The sequence below is a fragment of the Antedon bifida genome, chromosome 2, assembly GCF_963402885.1.
Source record: "Antedon bifida chromosome 2, ecAntBifi1.1, whole genome shotgun sequence".
Classification (NCBI taxonomy): domain Eukaryota; kingdom Metazoa; phylum Echinodermata; class Crinoidea; order Comatulida; family Antedonidae; genus Antedon; species Antedon bifida.
In genome coordinates, this window is record NC_136227.1 from 28053193 (window position 1) to 28079416 (window position 26224).

The window sequence follows — 26224 nt, forward strand, 5'->3', positions numbered from 1 at the left end:
TTTCAACAAATAAAATTGTCGAAAATTGCCCAGTTTCGAAAATTTCGCTGTGCTATAGTACAGGGATTTTTTCGAAAAATGGCAAAAATATCCATATTTTAAAATCCCTAATTATGCGATAGTATTGCCATATATGCGCATATATAGTGTTTGCATCTTCTTATAGAGCCATAGGAACAATTTTTTTCAAAAAATAAAAGGGTCGAAATTTGGCAATTTTTCGAAAATTTCCCTGTGCTATAGTACAGGGATTTTTTCGAAAAATGGCCAAAATATCCACTTTTTAAAATTCAATAATTATGCGATAATATTGCCATATATGCGCATATATTGTGCTTATAGAGCCATAGTAACTAGTTTTGTCAAAAAATAAAAGGGTCGAAATTTGGCCATTTTTCGAACATTTCCCTGTGCTATAGTACAGGGATTTTTTCGAAAAATGGCCAAAATATCCACTTTTTAAAATTAAATAATTATGCGATATTATTGCCATATATGCGCATATATTGTGTTTGCATCTTCTTATAGAGCCATAGTAACTAGTTTTGTCAACAAATAAAAGTGTCGAAATTTTCCCAGTTTTCGAAAATTTCCCTGTGCTTAAGTACAGGGATTTTTTCGAAAAATGGCCAAAATATCCATATTTTAAAATCCCTAATTATGCGATAGTATTGCCATATATGCGCATATATTGTTTTTGCATCTTCTTATAGAGCCATAGGAACTTTTTTTTTTCATAAAATAAAAGGGTCGAAATTTGACAATTTTTCGAAAATTTCCCTGTGCTATAGTACAGGGATTTTTTTTCGAAAAATGGCCAAAATATCCACTTTTTAAAATCCCTAATTATGCGATAGTATTGCCATATATGCGCATAGATTGTATTTGCATCTTCTTATAGAGCCATAGGAACTATTTTTTTCAAAAAATAAAAGGGTCGAAATTTGGCAATTTTTCGAAAATTTCCCTGTGCTATAGTACAGGGATTTTTTCGAAAAATGGCTAAAATATCCACTATTTATAATTCAATAATTATGCGATAATATTGCCATATATGCGCATATATTGTGCTTATAGAGCCATAGTAACTAGTTTTGTCAAAAAATAAAAGGGTCGAAATTTAGCCATTTTTCGAAAATTTCCCTGTGCTATAGTACAGGGATTTTTTCGAAAAATGGCCAAAATATCCACTTTTTAAAATTCAATAATTATGCGATATTATTGCCATATATGCGCATATATTGTGTTTGCATCTTCTTATAGAGCCATAGTAACTAGTTTTGTCAACAAATAAAAGTGTCGAAATTTTCCCAGTTTTTGAAAATTTCCCTGTGCTATAGTACAGGGATTTTTTCGAAAAATGGCCAAAATATCCATATTTTAAAATCCCTAATTATGCGATAGTATTGCCATATATGCGCATATATTGTGTTTGCATCTTCTTATAGAGCAATAGGAACTATTTTTTTCAACAAATAAAATTGTCGAAAATTGCCCAGTTTCGAAAATTTCGCTGTGCTATAGTACAGGGATTTTTTCGAAAAATGGCCAAAATATCCATATTTTAAAATCCCTAATTATGCGATAGTATTGCCATATATGCGCATATATAGTGTTTGCATCTTCTTATAGAGCCATAGGAACTATTTTTTTCAAAAAATAAAAGGGTCGAAATTTGGCAATTTTTCGAAAATTTCCCTGTGCTATAGTACAGGGATTTTTTCGAAAAATGGCCAAAATATCCACTTTTTAAAATTCAATAATTATGCGATAATATTGCCATATATGCGCATATATTGTGCTTATAGAGCCATAGTAACTAGTTTTGTCAAAAAATAAAAGGGTCGAAATTTTGCCATTTTTCGAACATTTCCCTGTGCTATAGTACAGGGATTTTTTCGAAAAATGGCCAAAATATCCACTTTTTAAAATTAAATAATTATGCGATATTATTGCCATATATGCGCATATATTGTGTTTGCATCTTCTTATAGAGCCATAGTAACTAGTTTTGTCAACAAATAAAAGTGTCGAAATTTTCCCAGTTTTCGAAAATTTCCCTGTGCTTAAGTACAGGGATTTTTTCGAAAAATGGCCAAAATATCCATATTTTAAAATCCCTAATTATGCGATAGTATTGCCATATATGCGCATATATTGTTTTTGCATCTTCTTATAGAGCCATAGGAACTATTTTTTCAAAAAATAAAAGGGTCGAAATTTGACAATTTTTCGAAAATTTCCCTGTGCTATAGTACAGGGATTTTTTCGAAAAATGGCCAAAATATCCATATTTTAAAATCCCTAATTATGCGATAGCATTGCCATATATGCGCATATATTGTGTTTGCATCATCTTATACAGCCATAGGAACTATTTTTTTTTAAATGACCAAAATATTGATGATTTAAAAATGTGTTGATGCGCATACTACATTACGTAACATGGTTACCATTTTGACATGGTTATTGGTTACTATAGCAACATAATATATGATAATTAGGCATATATGGTAATATTATAGCATCATTTTTTAATTCAATTATTATGCCATGTAATAATATGACAACATATGACAATGTGTACATATTGTCATATTTTCTACAAAATAATAATACCTAAGACTTTCTATGAAGTTTTAAATATATTATTGTTATTTTTATATTATAAAAATAATCTCACAAAGGTGTAAGAGAAACAACAGTCAGATGTGTTTACAAGTAATGAGTCTCATTCTCATTTCATTTCTCATTCATTTTTTTTCACCCTGTTTTTCTGTCGGTGTTGAGTTGCGTTAAAATCGTTAAATCATAATGATATTGAAACGTTTCTGGTAATAGATGCTGCAACATAATCTTTAACTAGGTCTACACACCTATATATGCAAATTAAATATAACTGGTCTTCTATTTATAATTTACTCTGTCTACACTATTAAACAAAAACAAAATTCAACAAAATGTGATGTGCCCATATATGGACATAATAATGTCATATTATCACTATTAGCTATTGGCCATACCAATACCATATCACACTTTTTTTGATCAAACTAGTGTAGACAGAGCTTAAAATTATATTTATGATTATATTTCATTACATATATTGAAAGATTAGACATTAAAAGCATACAAAAAACTATACAAAAAAACATTGTAAGGCACAACAAAACGTCGACAGAGACATAGTTTATAGTCTAGTTGCACCAGGCAACATTCACTGTTTTTACATTTTGTATTACAAAAAAATATAATTATGTTTATTTATCAACATCAGCATCAAATCATTCAACTTAAGTAAATTCATAAACACATATCTAGCACATATAATATATATATATATACATAATTCACGAAATTATATTACTTCTTATCGACATAAAACAAGACAAATATAGTATGAGTTTAACAGACTCTTGAAAAGTACCACTTTCCCATAACCTAGCAAAATACAGTACATACTATACAAAATGCAATTGTTGACGTCCCGGTCTGTGTTAAGCATTGTCTACACTATCAAACTTTATGTGACAACAAAATATATGGACATGATGATGTCATATCACTACCATATTTGGGTACATTACACTTTTTTTTGTCAAACTAGTTTGATAGTGTGGACAGAGCTTTACTCAAGAGTTTGCTAGGCTATGTGAAAGAGCTACAGTTGTTCTTCCATTACTCATGTGTGCGAATGCATATTACGAATTGCTCTGACATCATTATTCTGAAAACCACAAGAGCTTCCTATTGGTGCTTCATAAATGGTTCACCGAGGTATATTGGGTCATTTTTCGGTGAGTACATAATAACATGAGTGGTATAGAAATCAATAATTTCAGTGACTGAGTTGAAATCGTGATGTGCGATAGAAAACTTCTCATCTTGTGTGGTTTGTATAAGGTAGTGATGAACTTTTCTTCCAAAGAGTACTGATAACATTAAATCGCCAGCCTAGAAAAAAAAATATATGAGTAAATAATGCAATCTATCTATTGATACAATGTTAGTAAATTAAGTTCATTGGCACAATAAAAGCTTTTTAATAGTTTCAACATATTTCTCTTTATTCGTGTCCCTATTTTCACTTGACATATTTATTCAAAGCTCTTACAAATAAAGTGCTCTTTCGACTAACTCCCTTAATGTGATTGGTTGCATTTGTTGTTTTCTTCATGTTTCAATATGGAACGTGAATATATAACCTTTTAATGATATGAATTTTGTTTTTCAAGTGGAAAAAAAAGAAGAAACTAAAGGAGGGAAACCCAAAACTCATAGGTAAAATAGAAAATGATGCTATAAGCCAGGAATAAGTAAAGTGCCACCAGGAATAAGTAAATTTCACCCAGGAATAAGTAAAGTGCCCCCAGGAATAAGTAAAGTGCCACCAGGAATAAGTAAATTTCACCCAGGAATAAGTAAAGTGCCACCAGGAATAAGTAAAGTGCCACCAGGAATAAGTAAAGTGCCATCAAGAATAAGTAAAGTTCCACCAGGAATAAATACATTTTAAAAAAATGGTAACATAAAAGTTTGATATGGGATTACATATTTCCTGTACAATGTGGGTATATACATGTAGATGATACAGACCGGTACGATACCTTGACATACTGTACGGGAAATGCCCCAGATATCAAACTAGTCATTCAAGTATCATATGTCAGTAAAAACAAATTGGATGTGGGAAATCTACAACAAAATATGGAACATGACAGTGGGGGAGAGGGAGCAGATGTATTGTAAATACTAATATTACATAATAGAATCGGTAAAATACTAGATTATATTTGACCTCTCTGTGACCTGAATATGCAATGTGTATAGTTCTGAAATAATTGGTCAAAAATGCATGTTTTACCGAATATTATTGAACTATAGTTTAACATATAAAAACATTGGAGGAGGGTGCTCAATTATGAATGGTCCTATCACCAACTGGTTTAGGAGATGAACTACAAGCATCGAGCACCTGAAAATTTTAATAGATAATATTTCCCACACAATTAGAGTTTTGTGAGCCTTGCCAGCCAAGTAATAAGGGGGTTAAAAGAGTTGTAGATTTGGTTTAAGGTTGTGTAAACTGCATATAACATTCATCAATTTGCATTGACATACCATTCATTTTTTGCTCTATTAATTTGTATAGGCATGTGTAAAATATTGAAGCAGTTATTAGTGCTTTGTACATTAATTGTAAAGTTTAAAGTGTGGTTTAAAATATGACCTACAAAAAATCAGCATGGAACACTAGATAAAAAATGAATGTCTGTCATTATAACAAGTCCATATGCTGACACATGCGTAATTAGTTTGCAAGGAGACATAGAGGCTACTGTTGAAATGCTAATGTTGATTTTGCTACATGACATCATGCGTTTGAACCAACTGTAAAATCTGGTCAGGGTTTTAAATTAATCTAGGATGTAACCGTAAGGCTTAACTGGAACCCATCTCCAACTGTAACGAGTATCATTAAAGGTCAACAAATTAATTTACATAATTCTAAGTAAGGTCAAATCAAGTTCAGAATTTTATTAATAAAACAGTTAATTTGAATTGTATTAGGTATTAATATAAACATTTATAGAAGGAAATGTGTTGAGTCAAGTAACCAATTTAATGTAACAAAATTGGCGCCATGGTGCAAAGCAAAAGAACATTTATATACAGTGCAACTACGACATAGAATATCTTACAAACAATATCACAATCACATTCAATGGATTGGCTTTGCAAAATAAAAAAACAACACATATTAAAATACCATTACATTTTTCTTCCTTCACTTTTGCTTTTTATATTGGACAATTCTAATTGTTTGTATTTTTAGGAAGTATTTATAACTTTTTATGTTAATATTTTGTTGTTTTTGAGAATACACTTTTACAATCAGTAATGCCATATTGAAATTGTTAGCATGTACAACAAATAAACTTATGTTGTAAATGAATAAATACTACAATTTTCAAATAAAAATTACTTTTTGTTAAGGGGATCTAAATATCAGTGCGATGAAAGCTATAGAATAGTACTGTTATTATGGCATACAATTTCTGCAGAACTTTTAAACAGAATATAGACACAAAAAAAGTAAGTTTTTGAAGCAAAATGTATTAAAATATCTTACCCTGTGGGAACTGTCTCTCACTAAGAACTGGCACGGTTTAGCTAATGACAACAGTAGGTTTTCACATTCTTGTCGTGGCATCTTGCCAAAATACCATAATTTACCATCTACCGAAAAAAGTAAATAAATAAATATATATATAAAACACCAAATACACCAACATTTACTTTAAAATACAAAACACAGCATTTTTTTAAAAAGACAATTTTATACAGGAACAAATATTTACATTCAGAAATATGTAAATTATCATTATCATTATGTTACTAAACAAAAGCAAATTGAAGAGACTATTTTTAAAATTGCTAGAAAAATTGATTTTTTTAGTCACGTTTCTAGTTAACTCGAGACATTCTGGATGCCTCGGAGTGATTAGCAATTTCCTGTGTAGATTTGTAAAGTGAAGTCAAACTTCTAAAACTTCTATAATTTTAGTACAAGTTTAGAAGAAAGGTGTCTCTTTGACTGTACAAAGGAAAGACACAGAGTTTAGCAGAACATTTACAGTCATCCAAAATTAATTATTGTAGGTGATAAGTAACATATTTGAACTGGTCAAACTTGTTGCAATCTATTTTATCAAGGCCTTTACATGCACAGCATGTACAATTATAAGTATCTACAGTATCTTTGAAAAAAAAATGAAAAAAAAAATGAAATGATAAAACTAGTATAAACACACAATTAGTTGGTTTAATTTACACCCAATTTTATGTACTGTATTGAGACATATGCTATTACAATTATGTCCAGTATCATTGGCAAATTCTGTAAATACAGTGTCACATACTGTATCTCATGTGGCGAATAAGGTTAGGCTTATGGCTATGATACAGTATCACATGTGATAGATATGTGACAATGCATTACTGAATTTACCTACTGTATGATACAGGATATAGATACAGGTTACCAAAAATCAGCTATTACAGTATAGATAAGACCAATATTTTATTTTTCTGTATTACTTATGTATTCTGTATCACACTGTATATTACAGACCAGGAAAAAACTACAGAACTATTAGTATTACTAGCCTACATTAAGATTTTGATTTAAATTAATAATATTATTAACAAAGAAGAATATACACATACTATGATTTTCTCCACTTTCTTTGGGATAACGAGGAGCAGGAACAGGGCGTGAATTTTGCCCATCACCACGACCTCTTGCGCTGCAATCGGATCCGCCGCTATATCTACACGACGTGTCTTGTTTAATATACTGACTACTCAAGTGCACCTTGTTTTGATTTGGACTAACACTAATTTCTGATGAGGAAGAGCCCTCACTGTCTGCGCCAGAAACATGGCGTACTCTTCGTTTTGGAATAGGAGAAGGATTTGGTGAATCTGATCGCTGTAAAAAAATAAAAATTGATTGAAATGTTAATTATGCTTTTGGAAGAATTTTGGATATCAGTACTTTACTTTGTATTGAAAGAGCTGTAATATTCCAATATAAACAAATTGTGTTGCATTGTGATGAGGCCTAACAAATTACTTTTTAAGCCATGTATGGGATAGATCCAGGAATTAAGGTAAAACTACTGTACACTCAATCATTATTAACATCCATTAACATTAACTAATAAACCATCGATCACATTTGAGACAGAGCATATGTACACATTTTATCATGTGGTCCATTAGTAATATGCGTGTGTTTGATAAAATACTCATTTAGGACACGTCAACAATTTGTTAACAGTGTCCGAAATATGAAGTAATTATAGAATAATTTCTAGCCGAACCAGACGTATAATTGCACACTTTTTGAAGTGTAGGAAATGATACAAACTGGTACGACACGCCAAAGTAAAGTTCTGTATTAATCTAGGCATAGAATGCAAATGTGCATTAAGACAAATTCTGCAGAATTAGATATCACTGTATATTATGTACAGATATGATAATATATTACAGCACAGGGTACATAACAGTAATACAGTTTACACTGAAGTCATGTCCATAAAGCTGAAGAAAACTTAATATTGAATGTCTCGCTGTTGAGATAGAGTAGTAACTGCCTGTCAAAAATAGGTATCAAATAGTTCATAATTTCATATTAGCTCTCATGCAGCTCAAGCTTGGTCCGCCCCTGCCAGAACACCGGGATAAGCATGATAGTCAAATGGATTTCATCAAAGTTTAAACTTAGCTTACCTGAGAAATACTTTGCAAGACCTGTTCAATTGCCACATTTTCATAATACCGATCTCTCTGGTGTCTTGGTTTCAACTTCACGTTCATATAAGTGTCATTCCCATTCTGAATAACCACCTCTGCATTTTGTTTAGCTTCTCGCATAGCTTGACACTTTTCCATTGCAATGTTAATAATTGGAGTGACATTTAAATTACGAGATTTACATAGCGTTGATGATGGCGATGTGTTTGCAGAAGAACCGCTCTTCTCATCATTACTACTCTCGTGTCCACTGTCTCGATTTAAATAACTTCTTGGTAGAGGAATGGGTTTTTTGTGCCCCTTTCCATCTAAATCTTGCGCTTTGCTCTCTAAAGTGTCACTCTTTGGGCTTCTTTGCCCTTCTTGTTCAAACTTTCTAGACTTTGCAGATGGAACTCTTTGCAATTTCAATTTAACTGTATTATTACACACCATATCGGTTGTCGCAGACATGGAAAAGTCACAATCTCTATTAGCCTGAAGATCACCTAGTCTACAAGAAGTTTCTGATAATGACAACTTTTTGGAAAGTTTACTTTTATGGATAATTTTCTCAATTTCATGGCGGTCAATTTTTCTAGCTTTACCAGTTTCTATTGGTTGATCTTCTTTTTCCAGTTCTTCATAGCCATCAACAGACGACCTTCGACACACTCTATTTTGCATTGATTTCATAGCTTTTGCTAACTCTGTTAAACCCTTTCCTCTGGCGAGTGGGGCACCTAATGATACAACTTCATATGTAATCTTTTTACTCTGATTCTCAGTAGAACTAGGATCCTCTTTTTCACAATGTTGTGCGGTTTGGATCGTCTGACAAATTAACTCTTTGTCCGTATTTTGTACTGCTTGGAATTTACAATTTCGGTCTTTTCCAGTATTTTGTTTCATTTGGACCATGTGAGTTCGTTCTTTTGCATTGTTGTGTGTTGTTTGAATGGCCTGGTTTTGAAAAACTCGATCTCTTTCAGCTTTCTGAGCAGCTTGCACTGCTTGTGGAATTTCCATAAAGGGTTCGTCATCACTAGAGGAATAGTCATCGTGGGCTAGGTCCTCACCAGTGGAATCAAAACGTTCTTTTCTAGACTTGATGGCATCTGTAAGTTCAGATTCATTAATTAGCATTTTTTGATGACCACGTGTTGGTGTCGATAGAGCTCTACGCCGTTGTACCGCTGGTCCTGGTGACAAATTCTAAAATAAACAGATTTAAAATTCAATAGTTCACTATGTATGGCACACTAGTATTCTAAACCTATAGATATATAATATAATGAACATAAGAATTCTTTGACATATAATGAACATAAAACACTTCTAAGACCAATAATGAACACATAAAACACTTCTAAGACATAATGAACACATATGAAACACTTCTATGACCAATAATAAACACATAAAACACTTCTATGACCAATAACAAACACATAAAACACTTCTATGACCAATGATGAACACATATAAAACACTTCTATGACCAATAATGAACACACAAAACACTTCTATGACCAATAATGAACATTTTCATTGACTAATAAGAACATAAACCTCTTTCCTTGACCAATAAAAACTATAAAATCCTAACTATTTATCATTGCAACAAGGGAAGTTAGAGTTAGTAGGTACACTACATTTTAGGCCTAGAGTCTGTGTGTAAAAGCCTTGTGTCTCCTCCCCAATCCACCCTACAAACTTGCCCCAATTATGTGATTATGAGAGCTTTAATACCTAAATCAATATAGCATTTAAACATAAGCCAAATTAATCAGCAACTAAACACTGCATATTATATCATCTAAAAATAGTATAATCCAATAAAAGCTATAAGCTATTTTTAGGACTGAAAATGCTCAGAATGGCTCTGTGGACAAACTTAATCCTCTTGGTAAAGCTAAAGTGTTTCACTTCGCAATGATGTTGAGAATGTATGTATGTAATCTAAAGGAAACTCTTGACTACTTCACATCCTAAAATACGATAAAACAACCGAAATACTAAATTTCTTTACTAATTATAGATACAGATAATAAAAACTATTAAATTACAGACAGTGTGTATCATTTTTTAAAAAGTGGACTATTCTAATAATATTGTAAATGTAATCCTATTAAAAACAATTATATTAACAATATTAATATGTACAGTGCAGTATGTATAAAGTATATTAATATTTAATTAGTAATATTATTTCTTATTATCATTGTAATTATTAGTTTTTTAGATAATTTAAAATATTATTTTACACCATACAGATTGGTCATTTTGCTCAACATTTATATGAATAAAATTTGTTGGAATATTTATTTAATTGTTGAACTTGTTCATAATATTCCAACTAAAAAATCCATTAACTAATTATAATTCCACGTCTTAAATTGAAACCTATTAAGTACCATTTTTGGTCATGGCCATTAAAGATTTAGAAAAATGATAAAATTAAAAATGCCCAAATGAATCTTACAGAAGATTGACAACAGGAAAATGCGTCAAAGGTTACTCTTATCTGATGTAAAAAAAAAATTAAGTGGAATTTAAATTTTAAATGATTAAAATAGTAAAATGATTACTAATAAAAATGTCATTCAAAATATATTTCAGTATAAGAATTTTAGGGAAAATATAAATACAGTATATTCAGACAGTCATAAAATAAAAAAAAAATTAAATAAAAACGTTAATCATAGACCTAGTTAACAATAATCATAGACCTTCTAGTGAATAATTAATCATAGACCTAGTTAATATTAATCATAGACCTAGTTATCATTAAATAATCATAAGCCAAGTTAGTGTAATGTTAGTTAGCATTAATCATAAACCAAGGTAACATTAATCATAGAACTAGTTAACATTAATCATAGACCTAGTTAACATTAAATAATCATAAATCAAGTTAACACTAATTAATCATAAACCAAGTTAACATTAATCATAAACCAAGTTAACATTAATCATAAACCTAGTTAACATTAATCATAGACCTAGTTAACATTAAATAATCATAAACTAAGTTAACATTAATCATAAACCTATAGTTAACATTAAATAATCATAAACCTAGTTAACATTAAATAGTCATAAACCAAGTAAACATTAATCATAAACTTAGTTAACATTAATCATAAACCAAGTTAACATTAGTCATACACATAGTTTACAACTAAAAAAAACATAGACCTAGTTAAAATGAAAAAGTTTACCTTCAAAATTAAATAATCATATTAACCAAGATAACATTAACCATACAAGTAGATCTAGTTTAAACATGAAATTACCTGGTTAACATTAGTGCTGCCTTCTTCATTGAGTTCTAGTGTATTAGGTCTTGACTTTAACAAGTCTTTGCGAACTGTTTCAGGACTTGTTAACAACAACCCTTCAGATGATGAACAAGAGGCAGTATCTGCAACCGCTTGTCTTCTACTACGCCCTCTTCTCTCCACACTTTGTCTTTTTCTTAAGCGAGGTTGTGGACTTAATTCTGGTGAGCTTGCCATTATAACCGGCTTGCAATTCATAGTTAAACATTCTTTTGTCTCTAAACTGCTAACTACTGGAGTTTCTTCAATTTTTTTTGACTGAATATTGATTGTAATTGGTGAACTTCCTTTCTTGGGAGATGATTTGGAATTTGATGACACTTTACTTGTGTCTTTATTTGAAGCTGCGTTGTTTTTTGCTTGGTTCTTCGATCGAGAAAACTTTACTCCACTAAACTTTGAAGGAAGACTTGGAAGAATTCCAGCAAGTATTGACTTCTTTGTCGGAGATGAACTTTTGACAGGCAGTGGTGATGACGGTGGAGATGAACTGATGTTAGCTTTGGCTGGTGGCAGTGATAAAGGGCCATTAGTGCAAACAACATTTGGAATTTTAGACTGGCTTGGTTTGGATGCTGGTGGACTTGACACATGCTCATTGTTGTTGGTTGAATCTTTCTCATTGCTTTTCCTGAAAAGAAAACAAATTTATTTAAAATCTTATCTCTGAAAATCTTTTCATCCTAAAGGAGACAGCTGAAGCACTTTGGCCAAAACTGAATTGAGACAAAAATTCTAATTATAGATTGCTGACCAGTGTTTTAAATGTTGGCTTAAAATACACTTTCACAAGAAATTGTAAACATTATTTAAATTGTAAACTATCTACAAATAAAACAAATCTCTCTGCAAATCTTTTCATCCTCCAAGAGACAGCTGAGGCAATTCTCAAATTATTCAAATTAGTGATTGCAGATCATGACTAAATTTTATGATTATTGAAATTGCAACAAAATTAAAATGTAAATAACTATAAACACAAAGTCCATTCTATTGTACAGTAAATTGAGTTTTTGTTTTTGTTGGGACAGCAAACGAGAAGAAGGAAATCTAACATTGACACTACCCTGTCTATTGACAACAAAAGCTACTGTAGGTCGCTATAATTAATAAAGCATCCTTTCATTGGCATGAAGTCAAGTTATGAGGGTGTGTGGCGTAGTGTGTTGGACATTGGAATATTGATCGTGAGATCATATCCAATGCTTTTATCCTTAGGCCAGGTGTACAATCGGTGCTTGGTAAGGTAAAAACACAATTTTTATTATGTTTCAATACATGTTTGATCCAAAAATGATCGGGACAATGATATATGTACAGCACTTCGCGGTTTCACAAAATTAGACGATCCAGGATATAATTATTAAGCTGACAATGAATCATAAACTTACAAAGAATTAGTATTATGTTTTGGAGGAAAGACAATCGTGCTGTAGTTGACATTCTTAGATGTTTGTTGTATACGGATGACTGGAGTTCCATCATCTTTCCTAGAAATAAATTAATCAAAAAACATTGCATGATTTACATGTTCACGATTCGTTATTAATATAAATAAAGTATTAACAGCCAATGTAATAAAGGCATATTACACACAGCCAATCAGAATTACTACAAATTAATTTCCTCACCCTTGCTTTGGTGGACCAATTTCCACTTCAACATAATTTAATTTGTAGCTATCTGAAATAAAAAAATAGTATTATGTCTATAAGAGATAAATAACATGTGATGGAAAAGACCTACTGTATTTGTATACTTTACTGCATCATAAAAGCATCTTTAGCAGGAGAACGACAGTATGGAAGTCCCAACTAAAAAAAAACTATTTGTATACTTTACGGAATCATGACAGTACATAGTACAGTAACTTCAGCAGGGGATCTTACATGTTCAAGTATGGATGTAAGAGGTTCTAACTAAAACAATGTTGGGATCAAACAATGAAGAGTTCTAATTTCTCAAAATAGAACTAGCATCTTTTTTAAAAACTCAGCATCAACATCTACTGGATATCATGCACATTCTAAGAGTGGCATATGGGTACTGTGTGTTTTATTTTGATAAAAGATGGAATAAGAGCTCAAACATTTTTCTCCTTTAGTTAATAAAAAGGATTCAAAGTAGTAGTGCCTAAAGAAAGGTATATTTATTCACTGTTGGAATCTTTTTTTGTAGATCCAAAACAATCAGCAGAAATTGAATCTTTAGAGGGAGAGAGATCACTTGAATTATCTGGAAACTCCCACGATTATCAGACAACTTGGGAGGTTTTTACCTCCCCTTACACAAGCACTACAGTACTGTATGCCTAAAGTATGATGAACAATAATTTATTTAATTTAATGAATCTATTAATGAACATGTGACACTAATAGTGTTTTACATACACTTTGGTGACAACTTAATCAGTACACTCAATAAAAAATCAATTCAACAATTCATGCAAGAACTTCTATTTATATAATGTTGTGGCTATTTGAAGATAAATCTAATTGGGAAGTTCTTTAAACTAATTTCAGTAGGAAACATTAATTATTTCTAATAATAGAAACATCTAGTTATAATCATAGTGTATACATAAGATAACACTATACAGTATTTAGTTTTGGGTAATACTGTAATATGTTACTCATAGAACGTTTAGATACATCTAAGTTGTAATAATTGTTCCTAAATGTTTATATTTGAATTGAAAATCGATTTAAAGTTTTAATAACAATTAACATACTATAGTAACATAAGTTACAATTTAGTGTACATTTGATATTAAAATGAAAATAAAAGGTGACCGATTAGAAAAACCAACAATTAAATAGAAGTTTAATTTAAAAATAAATTAATAATTTATAATACAAAAATTGTCTTAAGAATTTTAAAAAAGATTAATTATTGTACAATCTGAAGCATTTAAAATCTTTTAGGGAAAAAAATGTTATGTTAATAAAATCCATTTTTATTTTTAAAAAACAGATCAAAATCTTTCACAGATACTGTAGCAAAATGTATGTACAAATATAGACATACATATTTAATAATTCAAATCCAAGCCAAGTGAGTCTATCAAAGTAATTATCTAAATACAGCACTTTTTTGTACTGAAAGCTAAAGTACAGAGCTAAGTAAGCAGATAATTTTAAGCCTGGATGAATGTTAATATCGACACTGTTCTGCTCAGAACAGAATGATACGGATGTCAAATGAGACAACCATAATAGACCTATGAGTCGAACGTTATGTCATACATATTATCAAAGTATGTATGATGGATTAACTAATATAATTTTCAGGACATTTGTTAGCTATTAATAACATTTGTTTGACATTAAAACAATTTGGTTACTTCATAAAAAATTTACCATAAAATATTGGACAGAATTGTTTACTAAAATTAACTTTCTTAAATTTTTATGAGAGTTTTTATGGAGAAAAGGGAAACGTTGATAATTTTAGCAGCCTTATTGTGAAGTAAAATATTTTATTTTCAAAACACTAACATTATTCACTTCCATATATTATATCATTTGCATAAATTACCTAGAAAATGATGTTGCTCTGAGACTACAGCACTAAAACAGAAAATTACAAGATTCACAACACATATCATATCATATTTTAACCACGCTCTTTATCAGGAATTTGAAGTGTTGCTCATGGCCGCCGTTGTAGTTGTGAAACTTGCAAAACTAACCGTAAAAGAAATTCAGTTGTGCCATCAGACTATTAAATAAATAACACTTTAACTTTTTATTAAATTTTTACTTGTTATTATTCTTACCTAAACATTTTATAATTCTTAAGATTTGATATTTAAATGTAAGATGATGTAATCCATCTTCTTCTTTTGTTAATTGTCCCATGAGGGATGAATACTGATACTGATCATCAGTTAGCCTCTTTTCTTTCCCCTATTTAATGCAATTTTTCTCTTTTTTTATTGGCAATAAAATTTTCAATTTTCTTTTTAACCTCCATTAAAATAGCATTATAATCAAATAAAGAACAATTGTTAATTTTTATGCATTACTAATTGCATGCTTTTTTTTTGGCAAGAATATATAATTACTTTTCATTGGTACTAATAGAGTCTTAATAGTCTCTCAATAGTCATTCTGTAAACTTCATGTTAGTTTTAATACATGTATCCCTAGAATTCTCAAAATGGAATGTCAGTCAAATATCTTTTGAAGTGTTTGATATGAAATCACAAATTATAATAAAAATGGGGAGGTTTAAATGCATTATACTGATGCATTTGGGGAAGATAGAATAATGATAAACTAGTTTTGACAAAAATGTGCCCATATATGGTAGTAGTGATATGTCCAAATATGGCAGTGATGTGACATCATCATGTCCATATACAGGTACATGTATGGCCACATCACATTTTTTTATTTATTTATTTATTATTTCTTTATTTCATATAAAACATTTAAAAAAGGACAAAAAAACCACAACAATGCAACAAGTTACCATTAGTGGCCAAAGGCCAGATTGTGGGTAACTTTTACATGCATGTACCATTAGATCAAAAAAAATAATTTTGTCATATAAAATTTGATAGTGTAGACATAGCTTTAGTCGTGCTTCTAAATTTGTTGTTTTATAATTCATAGTATTTATTTTCATATCCCTGGAATTTTCAAAATGGAAAACTAAAGATTTACTAAGAAATACGGTGCTATGACTAAGTAACACTAAGACACAAATTATTCATCTGCAGTCCAGATGACAGCAAAGTATCACTTTCATTCTTTAGTAAATATAAAAAAGAAATATAAAATATCAAGTGTGATTCATAAAACTTGTCAGAAGCTAAAAGAAACTTTCTTCTGCACATGCGTACTACTGCGTTCCCAACACGTCTCGTTATATACATTATTGATATTATTATTTTAATATATATTAAACATGAGATTATTTTGTGTAAAACTAATTCGAGAATTATGAAACTTCTAACTTGTTAAGATTAGGCAACAAAAAACCCAAAGAAACAAAACTTGCATTAAGTATATAAATATCTACATCCATGATCTGTGTTTGTAAGGCAATAATCCCTGGTATGCAGTAGTATTGAGCAAGACCCAATATCTAAACATGGAACAGGGACAGTGGATATGATAAAGAAATAACTACTGTACGCATATCATTTCACATGAATACTATTCAAAAAATTGTGTTGGGTTTCTTTGTCTGCAATGAACATCTTCAAGTTATAAAGTAGAGGAAAGAAAAATGACTCCTAGAGCCAACATGGTGACAATTATACTGAGGAAAAGAGACAACACTGACTCACTAGCGCCGCCACATAACAAGGACCCCTGAATACTTGAGTCATTCTAGGTCAAAAGTGTGTGGCAGTGCCAGTACAGCATTTGCTTTCACTTGCTGAGGTAGGATTCCAAATATCGGTCAACTTCTTTGCACTTGGCCTTCAAGGAACAGGCACGAAAAACATACGAACATTGTTTCCATTAATTTACGCGTTGGTATAAATTAAATGATTTCATTTTTGTCCATAGGGTTTTATCGTCCCTTTCTTGTTAAGAGGGATATATTATGGGGATTTAAAGACGATTAGTAGGTACTGTATATGCAACCAGGTGTTAGTTTCTCTTAATATCTCCTCTCAAAACAAAAAAAGGAGATACAGTACTGCAGATCCAACCAGGTAGAAGTTTCTCCTTCCAATTCTGCCGCTAAGCAAAGATATAGATACTTGGTCCTTTCCACCCACCCCCTCACCCATTTCAATATTCTACTGTGCCTATAATTATGACTATAATAAAAATCGTTTAATCGTTTATTACAGTAAAAAAAAGTTATTTTCTTCAGCAATGATGTACAATATTTCAGTATCCACAAGTCTTGTTTTTTCATTTTACACAAACATTTAGCAATTACTTTTTTTGTTCTTCAGATCTTTAATTTATTCTTTACTGTATAACAACATGTTTGCATAAGAATTTGTCAACATGTTTACTTAGGAAAACAATTTGCACGCCAACAAATTGTAACTTTCTCAATTTTTCCAATAATTAATTTGTTATTCATGTTGAATTGTAATGCAATTAATTGTGCAGAGGAAGTCTTGCCTTACATCCTAAAAAAAAAAACGTTAGAGAAACAAAGGGGTTCTAGAAAGACACGCTAAAATTGTGCACAGTACTGCATTCCTTATTAACTTGGGCATAAGGCCAACTCCTTGCACGCAAAATGGGAGGAGGGAATATTTGGGGAATTTCACATTATCAAACTTTACGTGAAAAAAACAATGTGATGTGCCCATATATGGACATGATGATGTCATTATCACTACCATATTTGGGCACATCACACTTAACAGAGCTTAACAGAATAAATGAAAACAAACCGTGCAAGATTTACCTATACAATTTGTTTAAATGCAACATCAAGATTTGCTTTAAAAATCTAGTGACATAATGAATTGCTGACGTAGACAACATTGAATTAATCTTAAGAAATGGTTGCACTTCAGTTTATCTCAATACTTAGAACAGCAATGTAAAAATAACCATTATTATTAAGGTATTGAAATATTAATAAAACTATATTAATTATTGAATATTGTATACACTAGAGAATAGAGTTTCTGAAAACACATTAGGACAAACCAAACATAGTAAGTTATTGTTAATGCAATACAATATTAATTAATCATATTTTTATTACAAAACAACAAAAATTATCAACAAAAATATCTAAAATTCATCTTGATTTTATAGGTCAAAAATAAAAATCATTAAAGTACATATATGGAACGCAAAAATAAATTTTATTATGTAGTTAAATTAGTCATGTTTTAAAAATATTTCAGAATATTTTTTTTAAAATGAGTAATATTTATATGAACATGCTCATATATTTCTAATTGAACAAGTAATTTATTAAACAACAAAATTAACTAAATCTTTTCGATTTCCAGTATTCATTTTGTGAAAATAAAAATACAATCACATAAATGTTAAAAGGAAAAGGGGACTTTCTCAACCATAACTTATAATATCCCCTTTATTATTAATGTTAATTATAAAAAAAAAAACAAAAACAAAACCGTACCTCTTTCAAATGTGGACTGCATTTGGCAGGTAGGCCTAGCTAACGGTTGACTTAGCATAGTAGTTCCAATACTGAATTGAACAACTAAGCACTTATGCAGGGTATTATACTGTATACTGATGAGTGTCTGTCACATGACTTCCTCCGCTAATAAACTTGGCACAATTACTAAACTCACTGCTACTATTACTAAGCTAGCAGGTTTTCTCATACTGTAGTCACAAATGAAATAGTTATACAATACAATAATTATTTTATTTCATTTATTTAGTCAATTAAAAACATGATAATACAATAGAAATGAATATGAATATAAAACAAAACCCATGACTGTGACAGATTTAATTTTCTCTGCTGACACAGGTGACATAAAGACAGTTAAAATCATTAGTCATTTAAATATTTAAAAAATTATCAGATATACTATAAAAAGATAGTAAATGTGTACATTAATATAATATATGTAGTTTTATTTTAATTAAGTTAATCACTTCCACAGAAAAAAAATTAACAAAAAACAATATTTTCACTTATATAAAAAGACCAAATAACCAAAACCCTATTGGCTGGCAGCCAATTTGACTAATTCTTTTCTCGATCATCCAATTTTTGGTCAGGGTGACAATATATATTTTAAAAAAAAGTCAAAAAAACAATAAAACCATGAAGAATTATTTTACAAAATAAATAAATAAAATTAAAGTTTTCTTTCTCTTCATTTGACTTTTATTAGACCTATAGGCCTATTTCGTATTTAAGAAAGATAAATTTTTATTGTGTTTATTGCTTTGTACAGTAAGTATATATGAAAAGACAAAACAAACGGTCAAATTGAACCAAAACCGCATTGGCTGGCAGCCAATTTGACAACAAATTTTCTCAGTCATCAAATTTTTGGTCAAAGTGAATAACTATTATTGAAAATCAAAATGGCATATTATTCTACACATAACAATATTTTTTCAGGGAGATAATAATATATTTAATATTTAATAATAATAATTTTCCAAACAATATAAAACCATGAAGAATTATTTTACAAAATAAATAAATAACAAGTTTTCTTTCTCCTCATTTGACTTTTATTGGACCATTTTAAGTGTTAATATTTTGTATTAAAAAAAAATGTTTTGTTTATTGCTATGTACAATAAGTATATCTGTGATCCACTTTTTAAATCAGAACAATGAAAATAAATAAATGTTATCAACTGTGCATATTATTCAATGCAAAAGCCAACACATTAATTTTGTTTCATCATCATCTTCCTATCTATATTGTGAACATCATTTCAGTATAGTCCAAGCATCATCATGGAGCCTAGCTATAAAATACCTCCATGGTTCAAGTAGGCTAAGAGTAAGACTAGTAGTAGTACAATAAAAAATGAGTGTATGGGTAAATGAATAAAGTCTATCAGTTATGCACTTGTCAATTGTATGACCCACTATACGACCCCTGGGAGAGGTGCGTCATGGGTGCATCATTTACAAATAATACTGACGCAGAGGTGCGTCAAAAAACCTAGATGGTACGTCACATCAATGAACAAGGTGTGTCAATGTTCGTCACTTTACTACCCATCATATCATAAACTAGAAAGACACTCCGAGAGTGCATACCTCCGCCTACTGTAAAATTCTCCTACATAAGATTTCTCCGGTAAAAAAGAAATATATATATATATTTGTGTATGTCTTAATGCTGTTTGTGATTTAGGCTAATTTCACTACAAGCATGTGTATGCGAGTTTGGTGTAATGGTTATGTAACAAGTCTTTCAATTAACAATAGCTTCAGTTGACTAACAATAGAACAGCAACGCGAAAATCAAACGAGTGAATTTGAAAAGAAATAGGTTTTTTAAACTACTCGCATCAAAAAACGTGCACATTAAATCAAATTATGTTTTAAAATTACAAATCACAAATTATAACTCTTGCCTCTTGTACAAAAATGAAGTTTTTTGGACAAGTAGTTCTCGAGAAAATGCAATTTCAGTTTACTTGTTACTTTAAGACTGCTCGCCGGCTTTTGGAAAATTCTGTCCTATCTTTTAACACTAGCAGGTCTGAACAGTATACTAAAAAAGTGGTCCAGAATTGGGACCATGGTCCCAAAATTTAATGGAATGGTCCTTGACCACATATCTATCCGTATATTCATTTTGGTAAAGATCTTGTAATTACTTTTTGAGTAATCCTGCTAACAAACAAACAAACAAACAAACACACGCTACCGATTACATATACCTCCTTGGCGGAGGTAAACAACATGGTCACAGTGCGTCAAAATGGGTGTGTCATGGTCACCTAAGGGTAAGTCACATTTTTTGACGCACAGGTGTGTCATGGTATTCATAAGTTATGACTTACATTGGTCAAATGACGCACCTCTCCCGGGGGTCATATACGGTATAGCAGCATACTGTAGTGGTTCATACAATTGACAAAGTGCATTATTAATATTAGTGGAAATCAGATGAAAATAAAAATGACATACATTATATACATATATAAAATACAGAATTTAAATAAATATTGTAAATGGTGCATACTACACTACATACTAGCTAGGCCTAGTTAATCAGCCTAAAATAAAATAAAAACACATCTCTCTTGGTTGGGGCAAATGGTGAGAAAAACAATGTTCAATAAAGAAGATGCTGAGTATGTCTGTGAAATAAGAGCCTAATTAATAGATACCGGTGTTAGAACTATGGATAGTCCTACAACCTACCTAGCTAGGCCTATATTGTAGGCCTGCCCTGGCCCTATTATAGAGATCGCCCGGCCGAGCGATGTTTGTGTGTGGCCTAGGCCTAGCCTACACAAAAGGCTTTTGCTAGCCTAGGCCTAGCAAAAGCCTACCGTAGTCGTACCTAGCCTATACTGTAACGTCCAGTTTACTAGAATAGTAGTAGTTAACACTAATACTAACATTAACAGTGTAGGCTAGAAGAAGTCCTAATAGTGAACCCTGGAACAACATATGATCATGTGTTTTTACCTTCTTAATGCAATAAAATTACTAAAAATATTTAAAACATTTTTTTTCGCAAAGCAAATTTCGCGCCGTAAAGTAAAACTCTGTAGTTGAACTTCCTGGTTTATAAAGAGGGCGTCGTCAACAAACTTTTGCCGTCGCACTTTCAGTTCAAAATTTAAACCGGCTTCTACTCAGTTTTTTTATGGATGAATGATGAATGATGGAAGTCGATTACATTTTATTTATCATTTCTACATTATGCACCAATGGTGTGGCTAAGCCATTGATTTGTTGATTGAGGCCGTTTTCCCCCATTGTAGCAATCAATCAATGAGACTTAATAGCGCCGGTTCCATGTACATGTCAGAATAAATAATTTAAAAAAATGTTAACAGTATGATGGTAAAAAAAAAAGAAATAATAGTACGGTTGTTGGATGCTGGTTTTTGGAATCGGACTATTTATTATTACCATGGAACCAACATTCATCTTTACAGCATAACACTTTCGAGAAAATATGCGTCTAGCTCCCTCTACTTCCGTTGAGGGAAGTCGACCAAAAGACTCGCAAATAAGTCTTGGTTTGGTTGGTTAAACTAGTTCCCAACATTTAACCAATCACAAGCGAATAATTAACAAATTGAATATACAAATAGTATCGGCTCAATTAACAATACTTTGGGACACCCTTGTTCAGCGGACACCCTTATTCAGGGGACACCCTTATTCAGGGGACACCCTTATTCAGGGGACACATTTATTCAGGGGACACACTTATTCAGGGACACACTTATTAATGGGACAAATTTATTCAGGGGTCACACTCACTTTCATTCAGGAGTCACACTCACTTCATTCAGGGGACACACTTTATTCAGGGGACACTTTACACTTTGTTGACTTTCTATAATAAACACCTATTATGTTAATTTCTGAAATCTAAATTTGACATTGTCTTATTTCTAATGTTGTTTTAATGTACTGCCATAGACCCGCATTTCCTTAAGCCTTCAGCTTCCGGTTATTAAAATCGATGTGGATCGGCTACTACGGTAGTCAGATGCATCTCAGTGGTGTGGGCAGAACTATAATTAACATTCGTAGAATTATTATGTATTGATTTTAGGAATTCAAAACATTATTAATAGCAACTCACATCGATATGACCCAGCTTTGTAAAGGTGTGAGCATTGTAGATCAATTTTATCGAATTGAGTTAGTTACGGCTTGCACTATAAGGTCACTCATGGTAAATAGGCCTACATTGTAAAGTCACACTCTTATTGTTAACTTTATTATGCCGTTTCGTGATTAGTACAACTGTACAACAATTTACAACATTAGGTTAAATTCATTCGTACTTAATTTACAACAAATAGCCTATACCACCAGCAATGAATGAAGGCTTATTATCCAGTGCTACAAAATACCGTATCCGTTAAGATTACGTCATTCTATAATCACGCATAAACGCAGCATTAATATTTCATATTTTGTATTAGTTAATAGTAGTAAGTAGGCATATTCTCCATAGTATAGGCCTACTATCTTATCTTAAATTTTGATTTAAACTAAATTTTAGCCTGGCGATTTTTGGAAAGGGAAGATAAACGATATCGGGAAACTAGTCCTTTTCATGCTTAATATTTCTTTCTCAAAGTAGACTTTTACGGATGGAATATTCCAATTTAAATAATTGATCATTTTGTTTTCTGAATCATGCAATTAATATATCAAACGTTTAAAAAAGGAAACGACCAAAATAAATGTAAGACCAGACCCTTTTGTAGTAATTTGCCTGGGGTCGCGTCTACCTCATGTCGCTAGTTGGCATACACTCCGGCGGTAAATTCATTGACTGCACTTATCACTGATCACGAGGAACAAGAATGATCGGTATTTCTTTATATAGAACACAATTTTCGTCGATCGTATGATTTTCAAAAAAATATATAACCTGCAGACATCGCTCGAAGTACTAATATCCTTAAAATACCAACCGGTGTACTCATGTGGCAGCAGATCGTACCATTCTAAAAATTAGCGCCAAACTTGGTCTATGACCATTCCAGATGCAACGATCACCATCGCCCACTCTGTCGTGTAAAAAAAGCCCTTTGTCCAATTTTTAATCTTTTATTCAATAATAAATATTTTTTTCTAATATTTACTTTAGAGGCCTATAACTTTTCATTATAATACATAAAAAACATACACCAAAACTATAACAAACGTTTTGCTTATGTTTTAACAGTCTTCTTTAACAGTCTTCCATTCCTTGATATTCCCACCCTATAAAGCCTTGTCTACACTATCAAAATTTGTGAAAACAAATGTGATTTGCCAAATAATAGGACATGATGATATCATATCACTACCATATTTGGGAATATCTCTACCATATTCGGGCACATCACACTTTTTTTTTCAAACTATGCAAACTTACTAAATATCCTATCACTTATGAAAGTAAATTCACTATTCATTTAATGGAAATAGATGTTTGATCCTGATATATGCAAACATTTCTATCCCTTAATCTATCCCATAATTTTTTTTATCAAATTAAATTCTTTTTTTTTTTTCTCTTTCGTGGGGGTCACCCACATTTATTCATTCCTTTACAAATATATATTATATAACATACATACATTTTTTATAAAAATATAAAACAATAAAATTCAATATAGCAGCTAAAAAGGCACTATATTTATACATGTACATAAACTCGATGGAGTAAAAGTATGCTTTAAAAACGTACATTTTATGTTTATTGCAAGTTATAGTAAAAGTACGAATATTTATCATTTAAATTTACTTTATATTAAAAAATGTATTAAAAAGTAGTTGTTTCTTTTATTATATCTTAAATCAGTACTCACAATTTGTTTCTTTATTTCTTTTGACCTTATATTCCATCCATTACAAATATATACACCCATACACACATTAATATACCTATTTACATTTACGAATCAGTTTAACATAGTTATTATAAACACATTATATGCTACTTTTTATGTTTTGGCCTCAAATTAAATTCTAAATGAAAGTGGGTCACGAGCTGTCGTCTGCTCATTAATAAGTTATGCAGTTTAATCATGTGACCAAGACGAACCCACGTCACACCTACCACACACCTCCAAAAAGATGTCAGAAATATTCAAGCAATTTCCACAAGATCAACGTGACGTATTCAACATTAATTGATGACTTAAAGTTGCACTGTCACTTCTCCAACCTGAAAATATGATTTTATTTGGTGATGTTTTATAGTCAAGAGTGAAACTGCAGCTTTAAATGAACATGCTGTAGGCCTATGTATCTACATTAATATCCTACTGAGGCGAAACACAACTTATCTTTGTAAATTGCATCGGCTTTTGTTCAACAGAGGAGTACCAATTAGTGAAACCATTTGAAAGGAAACGGCACTGGAGACTGATTAAGATGTATTAGGTTTGGCAACAGGCCAAAACTGAAGTCAATTTTACAAATTGTTGTCGTGTGTAAAATTACTCTGGATTATAAGCAGCACAACATAAACATTACTTACGCTTTATGAAAATTGAAGGCTAGACCATAATAACTTAAATTCAGAAGCAAATCGATAGGCATTCATCTCCAAAATAAGCGATGGATCATCAAACTGTCAATCTTGTGGCTGGTCATCACGTGTGTTGTCGCGCGTACATCCTCCTTTCGTCCTCACATGACACCATTCTCTATCTGTTGAAGTAGTATTGCAGAAGTAAGCAACAGACTAAATACCATTCTTCCGCCATCGTTATAACGGAGATAATTAGTTTAAGAAGCTACACTCTCGTCTTGGCTCAAACCTCTAGAATCCTATTCTGCCAAAAATAACTATAGGCCTATTTTTTAAAAGAATGTTACACTTATTCTGCACCCAACATAGCTCCCTGCTGTCCAAAAAAAAGTGATATTCAACCTTCCATTGTAACACGTAGGCCTATAATCTAAACCAAGAAATCATGGTTTCTTTTGTTTGATGATTTTTTTAACAAAGAAAATGGAACGTGACTAAAGGTAACACTTACAGATTTTAAAGAATTCCACTTAAAACTACACATTTCTATTGAAAATACCTTCACTTAAATTCCTATACACAGATAAAATGCAATATGAAACACAAGAAGTAAAAGGAAATTAGCAAGCGTAAACGAAAAGAAAATTAAGACAAAAGGACGAATTGTGAAAAACAATTTGTTTTTAAACTAGGGGAAGGGAAGAGAATGCATGTAACATATTAAATACTGAAGAGAAAAGCAATAAAAGAATAGAAATTAAAAAGTTAATGAAGAAGAACAGAGAGTAAAAGAATAGAAAGAAAATAATAAAAAAAATGGGAAGAGAAAAAAGAAGAGTAAAATAAAGAAAAGTAAAATAATAATGAGTAAAAAGAATGGAAAGTAAACAATAAAAAGTAAAAGAATTGGAAGTAAGATAATAAAAGTAAAATAATGGTAAGAGAAAAGGAAGAGT

At 31.0% G+C, this 26224-nt stretch overlaps 2 protein-coding genes across 2 annotated transcripts in view; one reads left to right on the top strand and one right to left on the bottom strand.

The window, feature by feature from the left end:
- Positions 1-26224, top strand: part of LOC144858915 (transmembrane emp24 domain-containing protein 2-like) — a 144807-nt gene that overhangs the window by 27755 nt on the left and 90828 nt on the right. The gene's annotated exons all lie outside the window — the stretch shown is intronic.
- LOC144836125 (uncharacterized) lies at positions 2598-18790 on the bottom strand. Its single transcript, XM_078691321.1, has 8 exons — positions 18732-18790; positions 13280-13331; positions 13040-13138; positions 11604-12279; positions 8302-9519; positions 7231-7495; positions 6134-6240; positions 2598-3954 (listed from the first exon to the last, which is right to left on the bottom strand). The coding sequence occupies exons 1-8, from the start codon at positions 18787-18789 to the stop codon at positions 3748-3750; spliced, it is 2682 nt and encodes an 893-aa protein (XP_078547447.1). The 5' UTR covers position 18790; the 3' UTR covers positions 2598-3747.

What these genes read in the sequence shown, in the direction of transcription:
- LOC144836125 (XM_078691321.1), bottom strand. Translation starts at nt 18,789, where the DNA reads ATGCTAAGTCAACCGTTAGCTAGGCCTACCTGCCAAATGCAGTCCACA. An exon ending in AGAAAGTGGAGAAAATCATA is followed by an intron (nt 6,241 to 7,230) that starts GTATGTGTATAT and finishes TTTTTTCGGTAG; the next exon opens with ATGGTAAATTATGGTATTTT. An exon ending in TGAGAGACAGTTCCCACAGG is followed by an intron (nt 3,955 to 6,133) that starts GTAAGATATTTT and finishes TTTTTTTTCTAG; the next exon opens with GCTGGCGATTTAATGTTATC.